Genomic DNA, 18,097 nt, shown 5'->3' with positions numbered 1-18,097 from the left:
ACTGGCGAATCCAAAATATACTTCATCCCAACGATCAAAATGAAATCCTTTATCTCTTTACCCAAAGCTAAAGGTATCCTCCTCAAAAGTCGCCGCCGAGTCTTTAATTAACCTGGCGCATGCGCATTTCTCCCTTCCTTTATTATAAATCATTCCCCTCACGATCTAATAATTTGCCGATCAACATCTTGCTTTTCTTGGAACAAATATGTTGCTTACAAATCGTGCAAACTTGCTTCTTCTGTTTCTTCCAATTTCTTCGCTATGCATCCTTTCATAATCTTCCGTTAAAATTGTCCTCTATTATTTTAATGACGCCAAGTCGCCAATAAGACTGTAAACTTGCTTGAGAAGAGTTTTGACGATTCTTGAAACTCTTCTAGATATAGTAAAGAGGATCATCCTCGGGTGGGGAAAATGATAATTCAACCTTAATTAGCTTTACCCGTGATTTGCTTCCCGTGAAGGGTGTTTTTCAATGCTTTTTCACCGAAACTTTTAACTATTTCCGCTACCTTGTTAAAAGATTTGACTAGACTTCGAAATTTACAATTACTTTATTTTTTTTTAAGAAATAAATCGCCAATTTGGCAATACTTCCAAATATTTCTACCTGAATGAAATTTTTTAAAATCGATAACAGATTCTAAAATTTTTTTTTTTTTTCTTTTTTTTTCTTTTTTTTTTTTTTTTTTTCTTTTTTGTATTTTAAGAAGAACTCTAACAATGCAGTAATGGATTTTCTATTCAAATTTTTTTAACCAAAAAAAGAAAAAGAACAAAGACGCTTTTATTTTTAAAATACTAAGGTTTTATATAACCGACATTTTAATCCGTTTCATGATTAGCATAAATAACGCAAAGGAAAAAGGTGAAATTATAATTCAAACATTGGTTCAATGCATTTTTAACTAAAAATGCTTTAAGCCAATGTTTGAATTATAATTTCACCTTTTTTTTACCTATGTGAAAGTGAAACTGCTATTTGCTTTCACTTATTCTAAAAGAAATGTGTAAACGAAAATTGTAAAAGTTTACTAATATAGGTAATAATAATTGTTTAAATAATAATTTAAATTAAAAAAATTAAAACGTATTTAAGTAATGATTTTAGTCTCTGTTCGAAATCAGTTATTCGTTATATATTATTTATTTTAAGTTTGTTACAATTGATTACTTACTTTAAAGGATTTTTTTTAATGTATTTATTTATTTTTTGTCAAAATACGAATGTACGAGTTGTTAAATTTTGCTGTTTATACACATTATATTTGAAAATGTTTCTAGAAAGCCATGACTGTTGTAATAAAAAAATACTATATTTAAGCGTTTTTTTTTTCTTTTTTAAAGAAAAATTGTATTAACATTAAGCGCATAAGCTAGCTGAAGCTATCTTTTTCGCATTTCTCATATTTAAGCAAAAAAAAGAAAGTTTCCTTTCTTGTTTAGAATTACTTTCCTCTTTTTAAAAATGAATAGAAAACTTATTTCAGCTACTCTATTAATAAAAATATTTGCTAACATTGGTTTCTTTCTAATACATTTTATGCAAACTATTTGCGCACTGATTAGTTCATCAACAAGAGATTAATCATAATTAAATTAATATTATTTTACCGTCATTGCCATAAATTAATTATCATATGAGGCAACGTGTTTTAATATCGCGAGCGAAACAGTAAAGCAATGATTTGCGCGGAAAACAATCTCATACTTCTAATTTCCCGCTTATGAGTTAAGTTGCGGAAATTTCGTGTCATCACTTAAACATTTCGGGGACCATATCCAAAATTCCAATTTGCATTTTCGTTTCCTTATGCCACTAAAGCTGTTGTATTAATTCTTCCTTATTTAAAAAAGCTCCGCTCCTTTTTTTGTGGTCGATTCATCGTCCTTGTTACATGACAAAGGGCGGAAGCTTATTGACTCATTTTTTTTTGTTGTAAGTTTATTTTTTTTAAAGGAGAGAAATGCTCTTGAACAATATTACCTTTCAAGAAAATTAGCTTACCCGATCAACTTGATGGAAAATTAGATAAAAAGACTGACTAAGCTGCAAAATATGTTCGTGTGCATTTTTTTTTCATTATTTATTTTATTTATACTAATAATTGCTTACATTTTTTCTGAAATGTTTTTGTGGCTTTTTTTTTCTTTTAAGAAAAACTTATGGGAGATAATTTAAAATTGTTATTTCCATATCCGAATCTTTAATCAGAGAAAGCAGCATTTATTTTTTGTTGCTGTTTTTAATATATTAAGTATATATTGATTAATTTATTTTTGCTTGATTTTATTTATCTTTTTAATTTATTTTAGTTTAAACTTTGAGTAACAAATATGATCATGCCGCACACCATAAACTAATCATATACTTCATCATCTCTAATTTTTATTTCATAATCACGTGATTTATTTCAAATGTAAAAATTTTAACTTGGATGCAAGTGAACCTTTTTTTAAAACGATGATTGGATTGGATTTTATAAAGATTTTTCGAAATTTGCTTTTTGAATTGACTGTTACTAACATGTATTATTATTATATTGATTTTAAAAAATCGGCTTAGTTTTTTATGAATTCTCTAAATTTAAAAGCACACATTATTTTAATAGTTGGTCCTTAAAATGTTTAAATCCTTTGATGCAAATGAGACACTGGTGTACCTTATATATATATTTTTCCTAACTCTCTAATTACAAGTAAAAATATCTTTTGTTATTTTTTAATTATAAAAGTCAGTCTAATTGTCTCTAAAAAAATCTGTTAGATTATCAGAATTAAATTTAATCTAAAATATTAAATCCGAAAAAGTAGTTTGAAAAAACTTTATTTTCATTGTTGTTGTCATCAGTGAGCCGTGTTTTCAAGATTTTATTAAAATATATTTTTCTTGTTTTTTTCATTATTTTGTATTAATTTAGATCAAAATAAGTTAAAAATATTATATTCAGCATTTTAATAATTTATAATTATGAAATATAGCATGAAACACAGATGTCTTTTTTTCGTGTTTAAGATAAAACTTTCTAAGCACGGCATACTTCCAACAAAAAAAAATTTCAAATTCGCACTTATTTGCAGTTATTTAGATCTAAGAGAAACAATTACTCATTATTGAAATATCTTAAATTTTCAAAATAAATTATTGATACATTTTTGAATACGAATGAAAAAAAAATTTCAAACTACTTTTTTTTTTAGATTTCATATTTTAGTACAAATATTAATCCGATAATCTAATAGATTTTTTTAATAACTTTAAGACTATTTTTTAAGATTAAAAAAGCACTAACAAAAAACCCATCAAAATAAACTTTTTCTTGTAATTAGAACCCTAGAAAAAAATATATTTAAGAAGGGGGGCGATGTCCCATCGGCGTCCCTGGAGTAAGAATATATTTTCTTCACCTCCCATGTCAACATATGAATTCCTTATCTATAAAGTCACTTATTTATATTTTTGAATAGTTTGTGTTCCCTTTTAGTGTCTAAAATCTATTTTATTGAACTTAATTATGAAATTAAAATTTTCAACACTCTAAATATTCCTGAATTTATTAAATTCTAATATCATAGCTTTATTGAAAATTTGAGAACGTTAAGAATCACTTAAAGCTCTAAATACAAAAAATTAGTAACGTAACTCCATAAAATATATATTTATCAATAAAATAATATAAAAACTACTCCAAAAGTATTTGTTAGTGATATAGACTGAAATTGACTTTCATACAGTTCTTAAAGATAAACGTTGGACATAAGAGTTAAAGAGGATATCATTTGTATATGACCATAACGGAAAACACTTAACGCTTTTCAGTTAATTTATCGTTTGTTTGACAACACACAAAATATGCTACCCCCTGCGCTGTCCTTTCCGCGAAAACCTTACCAAAAATTCACCCAAGTGCAAGGCCACCTTACCTTCAAAAATTTTCCTCCACACCTTTACCGCTAACCGGTAAAACTGCCCTTCACATTCACTTTCATGCAATCCCCCACTACCTGAATTAAGGTGAAATTCGGCTCAAACGACCCGCAAATTTCTTAATGTAAAAAAGTGGGCTGGAATCCTAAGCATCTTGCTCGCCGGAAATGACTTCATAACAGCCTTGCCTTTAACGTCCTTTTATAGAGAGGCCGCCTCGCTGTGGATGTTGCAGTTTTGTCGCCTTAGGCTACATGTGTTGATTGTTTAAAACTACCTTCTTGGCATTCCCAATAGAATTTTATTTATGCATGCATTGCAATGTAGATACTAATTCAAGTCATCTTCCGGGAATCGTTCTTTGGCTTGTAAGACTTGGCGCGGTGTCTTCCTGTCTTTAGTGCCATCTTTGTTGAATATTCGTGGTCTTATGGACTGTGATTAGTCTATCATTTAAATTATGTCTAATATAAGAAGAAATGTTTAATAAAGTTCACCTGACCACAAGCAAATGCAATGATTTCTATGTTTGATGAAATTTTGAAATCACTTTTGAAATGTTTGGGATTTTTACTTCCTCTGGAAGTTGAGCAATATTAATTTGAGTTGAATTAAATTTAAATCGTTTGTCAGATCTTAATATTTATTTCTATACCAAAAGTATTTTCAAATTCAACACTTGTATTTTAGGGAATAATGTGTGAATTGTTTATTTCATTTTCTGTCTCAATTTACATATTTTCTTTTGGGGAGTTTAAATTTTAGATTTTTAACTACAGTTAAAAAGCATGACTAGAATTTTTAGTTTTTTTTTTCAGGTAATGTTGTTTTTTTAAACACATTTTAAAAATTACAAGCTACGGAAATGGCTATCTTAACTCTTCGTTTACGGAATCAAATTTTGACATAATCAGATTTTTTTACTTTAAAATAATATTTTTCTCAAAATTAAGACGTAGTACTTTTTTTTGACGAAAAATGTTTTTTATTTTATTATTATCAATTAAAATTATTTTTTTATTTTTTTTATGATTCAAAATTTAAAGCTAAAATTCATTTTAAAAAATTCATTTCAATTTTACTGAAATAATTCTCTTTTTTTCAAACTAAGATTTTAACTAAAAATATTAAGGTCTTAATTAAATAAACAGTATAATTCCTGTAAAAATACTTTATATTTTAAAAAACTGCATAAATAAATCTTTTTAAATAACACCTTCACCCTGTTCTTTTCTTAAAAATTAAATAACATAAATCATGCCAAAGTATTTCATTTCTTAGAAAAACACGTAACTCTCTCTAATAACTATTTTTATCCCATTCTTTTACCAAAAATGAATGGCAATAAATTAATATAATTATTTACTATAATTCTCAGTTAGATGCGTGTATGGGAATAATGTAAATAGATTTACATAATATCCACTTTGGGGAGAGGAAGATGTAAGCGTAACAGACTAAATTACAAGGATGTAAGCAAAACAGACGAAAAGAATATTACCGATTTTCCTCACCGTGTGCTTTTTGGTTAAATAAATGTTTTTTTTTTTTTTTCTTCTCATAATTTTTTCATTTTTTACAACTCTTTTAAGAAAACTTCTATTGTGAAAATGATGCTTCGAAATAATCTTTGTGTTATTTCGAATTGAAAAGTTAAGGGGATCCGTGAGTCCATAAACTGTGTATGTTTTTGCTTTTGACTATCTCGATTACTTTATCCTTTTCAAAATCCACCTGCCTCGGTGTTTTTAACCTTGAACAGCTGGTCTTTGTAAAACGCTTTCTAAACACCTAACCTTTCTTCTCTTTCAGTTCTCTCTATTACCTAAAATTCTTTTTGTGTTGGACAATTCGAAGCACAAGAGAACAATAATTATTTTAATTTCATTTTTCTGAGTTCCTTTTGCAATTGAGATAAGATTACATTAGTCATTTTGCTGTCACGTGGCTGGTCTCACTTTCAATTTAAAATCTGAATTGTTGTTCTAAAACTAAACTTTACGAAATTCTTCATTTGTAATTTTAACAAAAATTTTAAATTTTGCACAAAACTCAAACTATTAACTTAAAATAATTAATTGTCAGGATGTCCCATTTGTCCTTTCTCGCTTTTTCAAATCCCTTATATTATTTAAAAATATCTTATTATTAATTATGAACACGTTACTATAATTTCGAATTTGTCTCGTTTTATTTTAAAAAGAAAACATTATTTAATTGTGTGTGAGCTATAAGCTAGAATTTGTCTCGTTTCATTTTAAAAAGAAAACGATGTGAATTTCAAATTGCTATTACGATCTCATACATAGAACAAGTGGTGTAAATGAAAAGCGTTCTGTTTTCTTTTACAAAATGGAATTAGAATTTTTAATTAAAATAAAAAATGACAGAATATTGAACTTTTTGATAGTCTCGCAATAGTTATAACTTCATGCATGGTATTGCTGCAGCATTTTATTATTTTTAATATATTTATTGTAACACCAATTAAGAATTTGCAAATCTTTGTAATAAAGAAGTGTTAATGTAATTTGTAATGCAATTAAACCGATTCGGTTTAATAATGAAAGAACTGTTGTGTAAGAATTATTTAGTTAATTAATGTAGGTTTTTAATTATTAACTTTTTGTTTTAAGAGATTCATTCAGCAAATAATCCCTTTTCTCTAATTCAGTAGTTTAAATTTTTTATAATGGGTAGATTTCCTTTCAATGTTTTTTTTTTCTAAAATTTTTTTAGGTTTTCCACATGTACAGATGAAAAGTGTGTCTTCTCGCAGTAGTCGAAGTCGAAGTAGTTCTCCAAACGTCGATTCACTCTTTAGAGGTGGCTCTGAACCACCCCCGCTCCCTATGCTTCTACCCGAATCTTCTTGGAGGGATCCTTATCCTAAAAAAGAAAAAGAGCGACAGTGGAATCCTGTCGAACTCCCACCTCAGGTGACGACAACACCCACTACAACTACAACAGGTAAGATCCATTATTTATTATGTATAAGTTAAATCATATTTTGAATAATTATTATAATGGTGTGATTGCTTCTCCAAAATGCTCTGCAATCTTTTCCAAAACTGGATTTTGATGAGAACTTAATTTATTTTAACAAGCGTTAAAAGAAAAATTTTTTGTAAATTTTGCCTAGCATACTCTAGAATATACATTTTAACAAAATCACTTCGAATATTACAGTAAAATAATAATTCCCACCCCAAAAGTAGTTAAAATAAATTATCTTTGTTAAGTTTGTTAAACAGTATATCCAAAACAGGATTTCAATCTGTCACCAAATTATTTTAGCTGTTTTTCTATGTGCTGTGCGGTGCCTCTATGATTGTAGTCTATTACAACTAATAATAATTTATATAACAGAGGTGATTAAAATGAATAATTTGTAAGTTTTCAACATTAAAAGTGGCACAATTAGCACGACACTAAGTAACTTTTATGTTAAACTCATTTCTGCTTTGTTAATTTCCAACATATTTAAATAAATTTTTGAAAGTTGAAAAAGACGCAATAATAGAAATAAAAGAAGTATGATAAACAAAAATGCCTAAGAAATTTAACTTTTTTGCAATTGGCGAAACTCTTTTTAAATAAATATTCGTCAAATATTAAAACATAAGATTAATGTTTTTCTAATTATTTTCTAGTTTTCTTCTTTTTTAGTTATTTTCATAACTAAAGAAATGATTTATGAAATTTATTTATTCATTTAAAAAACCACATCTCCAATGCTTAGTACCTCATAGTAGTGTTCCGTATAATATTTATCTAGCTATTACGTCTTATAAATGTCATTTTACAACTCTATCAGTTTTTTCTCCGAAATCATAAAATAAAACATTGCTAAAATGAAAAAGAGAACTAAACAAATTCCCCTTTCTTTTGTTTTTTTCAAATGTTGGCGACTTTTTATCTGTATTGTTCCTATTTGGCGAGATAACACAATCTCGTTAAAGACCAAACAAACTCTTATGAAGATAACAGGAAAATGAGAAAAACAAACGATGATCAAAACGAGAGAGAAGAGCGGAACGCGGTATGTCATATCCGGCATGCAAACTTTTGTGGGCCGTGGGTCAGCGATGCATTGTAATGTCAGCCCACGCATTTAATACTTGAATCATCCACCGATCGCAACCTTCAGAAGGACTTGATTGATAAGGGGTGGAGCAAAAATTGACAGATAATTTCATTGTTTAAAGTCACTGTTATTTTTAAAAGAATCTTGTTCATTTTTTACTTTGTTAGTGTCGAATATATTCTAAAAAACTTGCTTCTTTTTCTTTTTTTTTAATTTCTTACACTAACTTTTTTACTTTAAAATGCTGTTGAAACTTTTACTTTATCATCCTAATTTTCATAAATATTTATGTTTTGACTTCGCATTTAGATATATTTTTTTACTATGTGTTACCTGCACTGCTTTCTGTCACTTCATTGAAAAATACTGTTGTTCAATTCTTTTAATTTAATATTTAAATATTCAAAAATATGCTGTGTAATTAGTTTTTTTCTTTTCTTTTTTTTTTTTTTTTTTTTTTGTTCTGGAGAAGGAGTTCTTTTTGTCAATTTTGCAAAATCCTCTTTACTAAAAAGAAAAAGAAAAAAAAAATTCATTTTCTTTTAAATTAATATTCTAATTTTCAAAAACACACTGTGTAATTTTTTTTTTTTTTTTTTTTTGTTATAGAAAAAGGTTTTTTTTTCTTTTTTAATATTTTTATGTTTTGATTAAGGTCGAAACTAGATATTTATATATCTATGAAGCTGTATATTTAGTGAATCTTTTACAATATTGATTTCTTTTATCTACATGTACTATTACAATTTACTATCGTTCTAATACATGTATTTCAAATAGATTGCCTAAGGTAATAAAGATTTATAACAATTAAATCACATAAAATTATTTGCTCTATATTGTAAATTAATATTTTTTTTTGTTTTTTATTTTATTTAATATTTCAAATAATCTTAAATTATTACACAAATCAATTTCCACAACGATTGAAACATTCTAATTTTATTTTTACGATTCTTAATTAAACTTATTATTTGTTGCTTGCGTTAAATTTTAAATATTCTCTTGATTGAGACCAAATTTCATACCAACTTTCCCATTGGAGTAAGAAATTCGGGAGGATTTTTATCATCAATTTATGCAATTGGTGAGCAGGATATTAGTTTATAAAAATAGTGGCAGAAGTATTAATTTAAAATTTTAAATTATTATACAAATTCAAATTAGACATAAATTTTAATTTAAACTATATAAACTAAACTGTATGACGATTAGACCTAAGTCTAAATTTTAACTTAAAATTTGAAATTACTTTATAAATCCATTTAAACAACGATTGAGACATAATAAATTTATTTTATTCTCAATAAGGCTTATTATTTGCATCTTGCATTAAATTTTAAATGCTCTGTTGACTTGAGACCAAATTTTATACCAACTTTTCCATTGTAGTAAGAAATTCGGGAAGATTTTAGTCATCAATTTATACAATTTATGCGCAGGGTATTAGTTTAAAAAAATAGTGGCAGAAATATTAATTTAAAATAAAAATATTGGGTTTAAAATCTTCTCTTTCATTTTTTCTACCGTTAAATTGTAATTTTAAACCCAACTGAGATGAAGAGGAATCTCTTAAAATAAATATTAATATGATTTCCTAATTTATGAAATTAACTGCATTTGCATTATTCAGAAAGGATCGGTAACGTTTCATGATTTTTTGGAGCAGTTGTCTTAAAATTATTCTTTTAATCACTTTTAAATAACAAAAGCTGTAATTCTTTAAAACATTATATGCCTGACTTCATTTTTTTATTTTTTTTATTATTTTTTGAAATCTAAATAAATTATAAATTGAACTCGATCGTCTGTGAGAAATAACCATCATGTGACTCTTCATTCAGAATCTGATATGGTATATCCTGGTGTGATGTGAACTTATGAATAAAAATTGTGTAGATTAGATCGTTTACTCTGCGAAAATAATAAAATAAAGCAATCACATGTATAAAACAATTAGCAGCTAAATTCGTCGTAAGAGTTAAAAAAAATGCTAATGAACTACTTGAAAGGAATCAAATCAATCTTAAAATAAAACTTGTTGAGTCATATCCATTTATTATTAAGGATTCGTTAGGAATCATTTATATTTTCCTTCTTTCACTGAATAATAAGCCGTACTCATAATCCATGCAATTTCTCTCGCAGTCCGGGAGTAAAAAACCCACCTGCTTGACCTAGATATCTCAAAATGGAAAGTAATCTCTTGCCAATCAAGCAAGCAAATTCCAAGAAACTTTTTCGCCACTGGACTTATTGCCACTTGTTATCCTCATTCCCTTGGTGATTTTCCTCACCTGTAACCCAAAAGTGAGTCAGCTGTCCAGTATAGAAATCATCTTGCTCTTGGCGACCTTTTTTCTTGGGTGTGTCAATTACCCCTTTTTTTATTTTATTCTTTTGGCGAAAGGTCGATCATCGTATGCTAACGGAGTGGAATAATTTCTCTGAAATGCAGATGACCGCTTCCACACTGAGAATTGACTAAGATTTCTTCTATTGGTTCAACATACCGGAAATAGCAGTTGAAAACACGGATGTACTCGTTTAATAGACGGTTATCTTTCTGTATTTTCGGTAAATGTGTATATGATGATGAGAAAGATATCTTAGCAGAAGTTTAAAAAATTTTGGAAAAAATATAGCTTTTCTTATAATTTTTTATCTGAAGTTTTCTTATTAAATTGTATTATTTATAATAAGATGCTAAAGAACAACTATTTCTTTAATGAAACTATTACATCAGAGGATTAATTATTAGAGAATTGGAATTATTAATTAGAATGTTATTACTCATTTTCCCCCTTCTGATTCAGTTGCTTTGAATTTGGTTTTCACGTGATAGTTTTCACTATATTTTTTTATTTCCCTTTTCGCTAGATATATGAATAGGCATAACATTTAAAATTTGCTTGTAATTTTATGCGATAATAAACTCAACAATTATTAAAAAGTTAAATTACTCTATTACGCATTACTTCAGGTTAGGTTGTCTTAAATCTTTGTTTAAAAGTAATCAAAAATCAACCCTTTAGTTAAATTTTTTAATATTTTTTCTTTTTTGAAAAAAATAGTTAATTATTTCTGAAATTCAAAAACAAATATTTAATTAATTTAATGGATGTTAATAATTTTTTTAAAAGTTTAGGTTTAATATAGCATATTTAATTTTTAAATAATTGTTCTCCGGCAAGATATTTTTTTTCTTTTTATTAAACTTGATAATGGTATATGTAATTTTACATATCGAACATTTTTGATATTATCATTCGAAATCCAAATATTAATCAATAAGTTTTTTTCTCTCCCAAATCTGATCAAATACTAAGAATTGGAGGTTTCTAATTTTTCAACATATTATTTTATGTAAACGCTTTTTTTCCTATTATTATTATTTATTATATTAATATTATTATTATATATTATATTAATATTATTTATTATAGGTATTTTTTAATCTATTAATAGAGATACTAGGGTAATTAAATTTAGGTAAACTAAATACGAGAGTTTTTAAATTTTATTTCTTGTTGAACATTAAATGGATTAGAGCATTAAATGGATTAGAGCATTAAATACATACATACATACAGAACATAATAGAACATTAAAGTAAACGCATATATTTTTCTTTCTTTTTTTAAAATGTTAGTATTCTTAGTTGGTTTTTTTTTTTTTAATTTTACTATGTGATACAGAAAGAAAAACAATGTAAACTGGTAACTGTGTTCCTGATATATCTGTTTTTGACGAAAAATTAATTTACTTCACTTTTCAAATAATTTTTAATTTATAACGTTGTATTATATTCCATTTCTCCATCTTTAAGCATAACATTATCAACTACATTATTAAATTGCATGCTTTTAAGTATTTTCATTTGTGTACAACAAATTGTAATATTTCATCCTTTGTTACCCCCCCTTTTTTTTTTAATGCAATTTCTTTAGTTACCCATGAGCAAGTTACTTAATTTGACCCATTCCTTCTTACCCAGAAATTTCTAAAAATGAAAAAAAAAAAAAAAAAGCATGTTTTAGAACATTAGGGCTCAAGATTATTATCGTTTGATACTGATCATACGAAAATAGCATTCGCTTTCCAGATGTTGCTTCTGTGAAAAAGTTGGAAATAGATAAAATTTGACTTAACATAGGGCACGCGAGCTCAATTTTCAACCGCAAGCCACTGACCACTCCTTTATGCTCAGCTTTTGAAGCTTTGTCTCTTATTTTTTTTTTCTCACTTGAACAATAAATATGTCCTTGCGCCTGACGCGTGCCGTTTCATCCTTTTTGCCAATCAGGCACACAGTGTCGCGACAGGTGCGGACCCAGCATCTGCGTTAACGAGGGACCGGTTTTTGTTTTATTTGTCTTTGTAGTTCATAGAAAATATTAAAAAGGACATTCGAATGACCTTTTGATATTACCAATAACTAAGTTTTTTTTATTTATTTTTAGAGTAGTAATGATGTTATGGTAGATAAGTTTTATCGCTGCGACAGCTGATCATTGAGCATCCATGTATCTTTAGAAACAATATTTTAGGATTTTTTTTTTTAGAAATTCGAAGAAAAAGGAACATTAGTATTTTTTTTAGATTGGTTAGTGATGAACTGCTCTTAGTACTTGCTTCAGTTACTATCCCCATTTATAACAGTATATGAATTACACTTCTAGAAGGCGTGCGATAGTTTTGCAAAGAGTTCAATATGCAATGGACAGAATTACATCTCGGTGACTAGTGAGGGTGCAATTAATAACAATCAAGCATCCTGGCTATGGGCTTCTACCTGGTTAAGAATAATATAATGAAACTTATTATGCCAAGATTAAATTTGAGATATTGGAATCTGGATTAGATTCACAACTAGAATATATTTATTACATAAATAAATTATGCATGGCACTTAACTACGTAGGGTATCCCGGACAGTGGCTCTTAATCTTAAAAAAAAAACATCAGTGATACTTGGGCATTTGCAATACTGAGCAATGGCACTTACATTAATCCATACATAACATTAATCCAATGGGAATTTAAATTAAGTACGATCCCTTGTCACCTTACGAAGAACGAAAACAATTTTATAGTTTAAGTTTGATTTTTATTTTAAAATTACGGACATGAAGGAAAAAATTACGATAAATAAAAATTGCTGTTAATTGGAAATGTCATAATTGACGAAAAAATGGGGTATCACTAATTGACCTATCCCCTCTACTACACCTTTGCTTCCAGTAAGCATTGCTGGTGATATCAGAAAATGTTTTACTGCATGGTTTAAACTTTAAAGGAAGCGGGATTGTCTCAAGGGTTGTTTTGGGCACTGTTGCCCAACATAACACACATAAGTAAAATATGCTTTTATCCTATTTTAAATATTATTACAATTTTCGCATCTTCTTTAGAAGCTCGAGAAAAAAAGAATTACTAATAAACTAAATAGGTGAAGAACAAAAAGTATTGTTACTGGTAATAATTTTTTTCGTCAACTTATCTCTTAATTTATTCTCTATGCAATATGGTGCATTAAACTTTTGAATTAAATTTTTGTGCTTCGTTTTGACACATTTTATTTCAGAATGCAATATGGTTCAAAGTTATTACATTGTAAGTTGTTATCGAGCTACCACAATAGTTATGAATGCAATACAATAGCTGTAACTGATTTGTTTCTTTTTTAAAAAAAAAATGGGGGATAATTAAAGTTACTTTAAGATATCCCTTTTCATGAACTTCCTTCGAATTTTTTTCGTCAGTCAAATCTTAAACACAGAATTCGGATTTGAATTCAGGACTTTCATTGTTAATAAAAAAAGTAAAATTCTTTGGAGGTATAAAATAAAATTCTTTTGAAGGCATTAACATAAAAAATTAATGCTGTAAAAATATATTAGAGTCCATACCTATTCCTGCACAAATTTTAATTTATTTTCCACGAATCCTATATCTTGCATAGAACTTTTCTAGTTATTACGTTAATGATGAGTGACAACAAATATTAGAACCAGAAACTACGAAGTAATTCTTTAAAAAAAATATATTTTACCGAAATTTACAGCTTTACTGAGCCACTAGTTGATAGGTTCCATGTTAGAGTTGTTAGCCACATGTTAGCTGATAGTCATTAGGTCTTAAAGTTAGCTCATTATTTCTGGAATAGAAGTAAGTAAATGAAAATGTGTGTTATTACCTGTGGTCAGTTTATTTTTCAAGTATTTAGAGAAATGGTTATTAAAAGTATTCTTATAACTCATCCTAGAGCCTAGATTGCTACAAGTTAATGAATGATTTCCCGATCTAGTTCAGCCATCATTGAAAATGCTGGCAGTCGTTATTACAATGTTGTAGGAATATCCGGGTACATCCCTTAATACCTAAAAATAAACCCATCTCTTTGAAGATCAAGGTTCCCTGGGCACTTCCTTTTGGGAGAACTAAAGGGTGCATAATAATCTTACTGAGCCAACTCTGCTACTTGCTTACAAGTGAACCGTTTCATGTTTCAGCCCCCACGGATAAAACAACGCCTATTTAAGTGAGGCTCCAAACTGGCCGATGGAATACGGAGAAAAACAATCGCAAAAAAGCCATTTCCGTTTCTATTTTTTTTTTTCTTTTCCCGCCACTGCCCTACCGCACGAAACCGCAAAAATCGCTAAAGAAAACGAGCTTCGAAGTCGAGGAAGAAAATATATATAAATGATAGACAGGTGGGGATATTGTGAAAAAGAAAGAAAAAAATGCATCTTCTAAGGGTGTATCTACAAATGATACTTCAAATATGATTTTACAAAAACAAAAAGTGGCGTGCGGTTGGTATGTTCCGAAAAGGTTACTTAATTGCAGGAAAAACGACGCCACTGAAGAAAGGGTTCGGCATTAAATGCAAAAAAGAACGATTTTTCCTGATTCAACCTCCGTGACGCATAGTAAGGTTGATACTTCATATCAATGTGTCAACATCTTGCTACTAAATTACAGGATACTGAACCGACTCTAAATGATACCTCCATAGGGCGGATGTGATTGCTTGGGCTTTTGCTACAAGTTGCTACGCTTTGTTTACTAATTTTTGTTACAGAGTAGATAGGAATCGTATTACCTAAATTGATGTAGGAATTAGCTAATAAAGTTTTTATTCAAATGAAAGAAAAAAAATAATATTAACAAAATTAGAACTAATCTTAACAAAATATGTTTAAAAGACAGTTCAAGCTGATGTCTTAATTTTTCGTCAAACTTCTGTTTCAGTTTTTTTTTTTTAAATAAATTATGTTTGTATAGGTTTTTTTAAGTTGTTCTTGTCATGTATATTGTATGTTCTGCCTATCTTTATTGTATATTTGCTTAATCAATAACGAGTGCATCTCATCAATTCAGTGCATTTCTCTTTACACATCTCTCTCTTCACAAGTCTGTATATGAGCTGAAGAAAGATACCTGATTACCTATTGCTTTCTAATGACACTTGAACTTATTACTTTATAATGACATTTTATTCATTATCTTATACGAAATATAATCTTATATTACTTACTTTCTCTTTGGTACTACAGTTATATGATTAACCATGTCCTCCCTAACAATTCTACTCTAAAGAAAATCTGTCTCGTACCTTCGCTTTTCAATTTCGTATTTTCAAGATCTCGAGGTCTCTTTTAACTTCATATATCCATCTCCTCCTCAGTCTTCCCTATTTTCTTTTACTTTCGCGTTGTTCATTAAAGATTTTTTTTTTTTTTGCATTGGTTATCATCTATTCTCTTAGAAAACAGGTAAATTGACTTAAAGGTGAGATTAGGAATAAGAAATGTGTCCTGACCATTGGATTTGAACCATTGATCACAACTATTGAATCTAATCTATTTAAGATAAATTCGGGGCATTATATATTGCGTCATTATTTTATAACATTTGTGAAAATTGCATTTTCACAATTTTTAAGATCCTTACCTTTCTATCAAACAACTCATTGGGTTGAATAACTTAGTCTGCCTGTAGAAGTTGATAGTTTAAATGCACTATATTTTAAACAATACTAAGTAACGGACTTTTAAAATACCATCCAACTTATGTAAAGAAACTTTTGATAAAAAATGACTTGATTTTTCATGGATCTTGTATTTTTCAGGAGCTTCAATTAGTACCACATCTGAACCCACAAGTCTTCCTGAAATTCCATGGAATGATTTACCTGTTCCACTTTTTCCAACGCAATTGACACCGTCTTCCGTATCGGGAGGCAGCTACACATCGCAATCAGAAGCCGATTTGCATGCTCTTGTTACATCATCTAGCACAGGTAAATTTCAAATTTCTGTTTACACGCACTACGCCCTTGCTATTTCTCTTATGAGCATACTTGACTAATTTTTTTCATGTCTATTCTAGTATCTACCAGTCCATTTGGCTCGAGTTCATTTACAACTCCATCTACAACTCCTCAACAGCTGGTGAGCAATATGTCGCTAATGGATTTGTACTATGACCCTCTTTCAACTGTATCTGGATCTGAAGACGTGAAGCCGTCTTTAAAGTTGGATTTAGAACCACAGAAACCTTTCCATTACAGTCTCCCACCTGTTATTAGTAGTGTGACGTCATTGTCCACAGCAGACTTTAAATCTCCATATCCAATACCAAGTTCCTCCAACATGTCTTCAGATTTCCCTGTTACCATTTCAAATCTCAGTTCTTCAACAGAATACCAGAGTTTATATTACTCAAGCACCCCATCTTTCGATTTAGACACTAGTGAATCTGGTACAGCTGCATTAGTGTCTTCTAGTGTGATGAATCGGACTGCTTCAGCAATGACAACCCTACCATCGTACTCGTCCTCGTCAAGCTTTACTGCAACTTCTTCATCGGGTTTTCAGATGCCTTGTTTAGAATTATTATCACCCACAGACTATAGCCCTGGTCCTCTATCCATGGCTACTAATATCCTGTCTTCGCCTTCATCAAATATGCTCACATCGTTTTCGTTGGACAACTTGGATGCTGATTTATCAACGCCACCTGTGACGCCTATTTCATTATCTTCGTCTTTTTCATCGCCAACCTCATCCAATATGCTGCGTGATCAAACTTACAGTTCTATGTTGCAAGTTACGACTGCAAGTTCGAGCATATTTGATTCTTCTGTACCTGTAACTACGATTCCGTCGTCGTTGCAGTCTGATGTATGGAGACCGTACTGAGAAAGTATTAGTGCCTTTGTTTAAAATAAAAAATCATTTTTATTTTTTGAGCTTTTACTTATCAGGTCGAATTTCAAACCTGATACTTTTTTAACTAGCATTTAAAGAAGGTACTAGTGACTGATGTATTTCTTAACCTCAGCACATTATAACATGAAGCATTTAATTGCAAAATGTGAGATAAACATTTTCATGGAAATAAAGTATCCTTTTTACAGATAAAAAAAATATTTGTACTCATTTTTTGAACAAAAAGAACTCATCTGACTTAACGGGCTATGTTGCAGATGCAAGTAACTGTTTTCCAAAAGCAGTAATTTCAGCAATGTTATTGACTGTGATTTGGAGCAGCTTTGCGAACGTGTTCCCGGTGAACAGTGCTGACTTTGTTAGTTTGAGTTGCATAACACGTACAAAGAAAACGCGATGCCAAAGCAAGTACAATTTCTGTGAAAATAGATCTGACTCATTAGGAATTTTTAGTTGAAAATGAGATTCCTTTTTTTAGATTTTAGGCTTTTATTATTCAAGAGCCTCTTGTTACATATCGCAGTTTCACTTACAAGCTTTAGTAAAGCTTTGGAAATTTTTGAATTGTATCATAAATAAAATGAAAGCTTAATAGATTATCGATGCCTTGATATTCTTAAAAAATATTCAATGCAGATCATGAAAATACTCATGACAGTAGATATGATTTCATAGTTTCAAAATATAATTGAAATATTTCATGTTGTTAATCAAATACGAAAGTTTTAAAAAAAACTATTAAAAACTGTTTTTGTTTTAAATATTTTACAAATTTGGTAGCAGGTGATAAGAAAATATGAATTTTTTTTTTATTTTGTTCCAGAAACAAAATTATTT

The 18,097-nt window shown here is 28.9% G+C and overlaps 1 protein-coding gene across 1 annotated transcript in view; it reads left to right on the top strand.

The window, feature by feature from the left end:
* Positions 1-17,869, top strand: part of LOC107440398 (uncharacterized) — a 43,881-nt gene extending 26,012 nt beyond the window's left edge. Inside the window, exons 3-5 of the mRNA XM_016053305.4 lie at positions 6,671-6,901; positions 16,159-16,329; positions 16,419-17,869. Of these exons, the coding sequence (XP_015908791.1) occupies positions 6,671-6,901; positions 16,159-16,329; positions 16,419-17,230 (1,214 nt within the window). The 3' untranslated portion in view covers positions 17,231-17,869. The remainder of the gene's footprint in view (positions 1-6,670; positions 6,902-16,158; positions 16,330-16,418) is intronic.
* The last annotated feature ends 228 nt before the right edge of the window (positions 17,870-18,097 follow it).

This window comes from Parasteatoda tepidariorum, chromosome 1 (assembly GCF_982258835.1).
Source record: "Parasteatoda tepidariorum strain Cologne lab strain chromosome 1, Ptep-v5.0, whole genome shotgun sequence".
Classification (NCBI taxonomy): Eukaryota; Metazoa; Arthropoda; class Arachnida; order Araneae; family Theridiidae; genus Parasteatoda; species Parasteatoda tepidariorum.
This window is presented reverse-complemented; position numbering and strand designations above follow the sequence as displayed.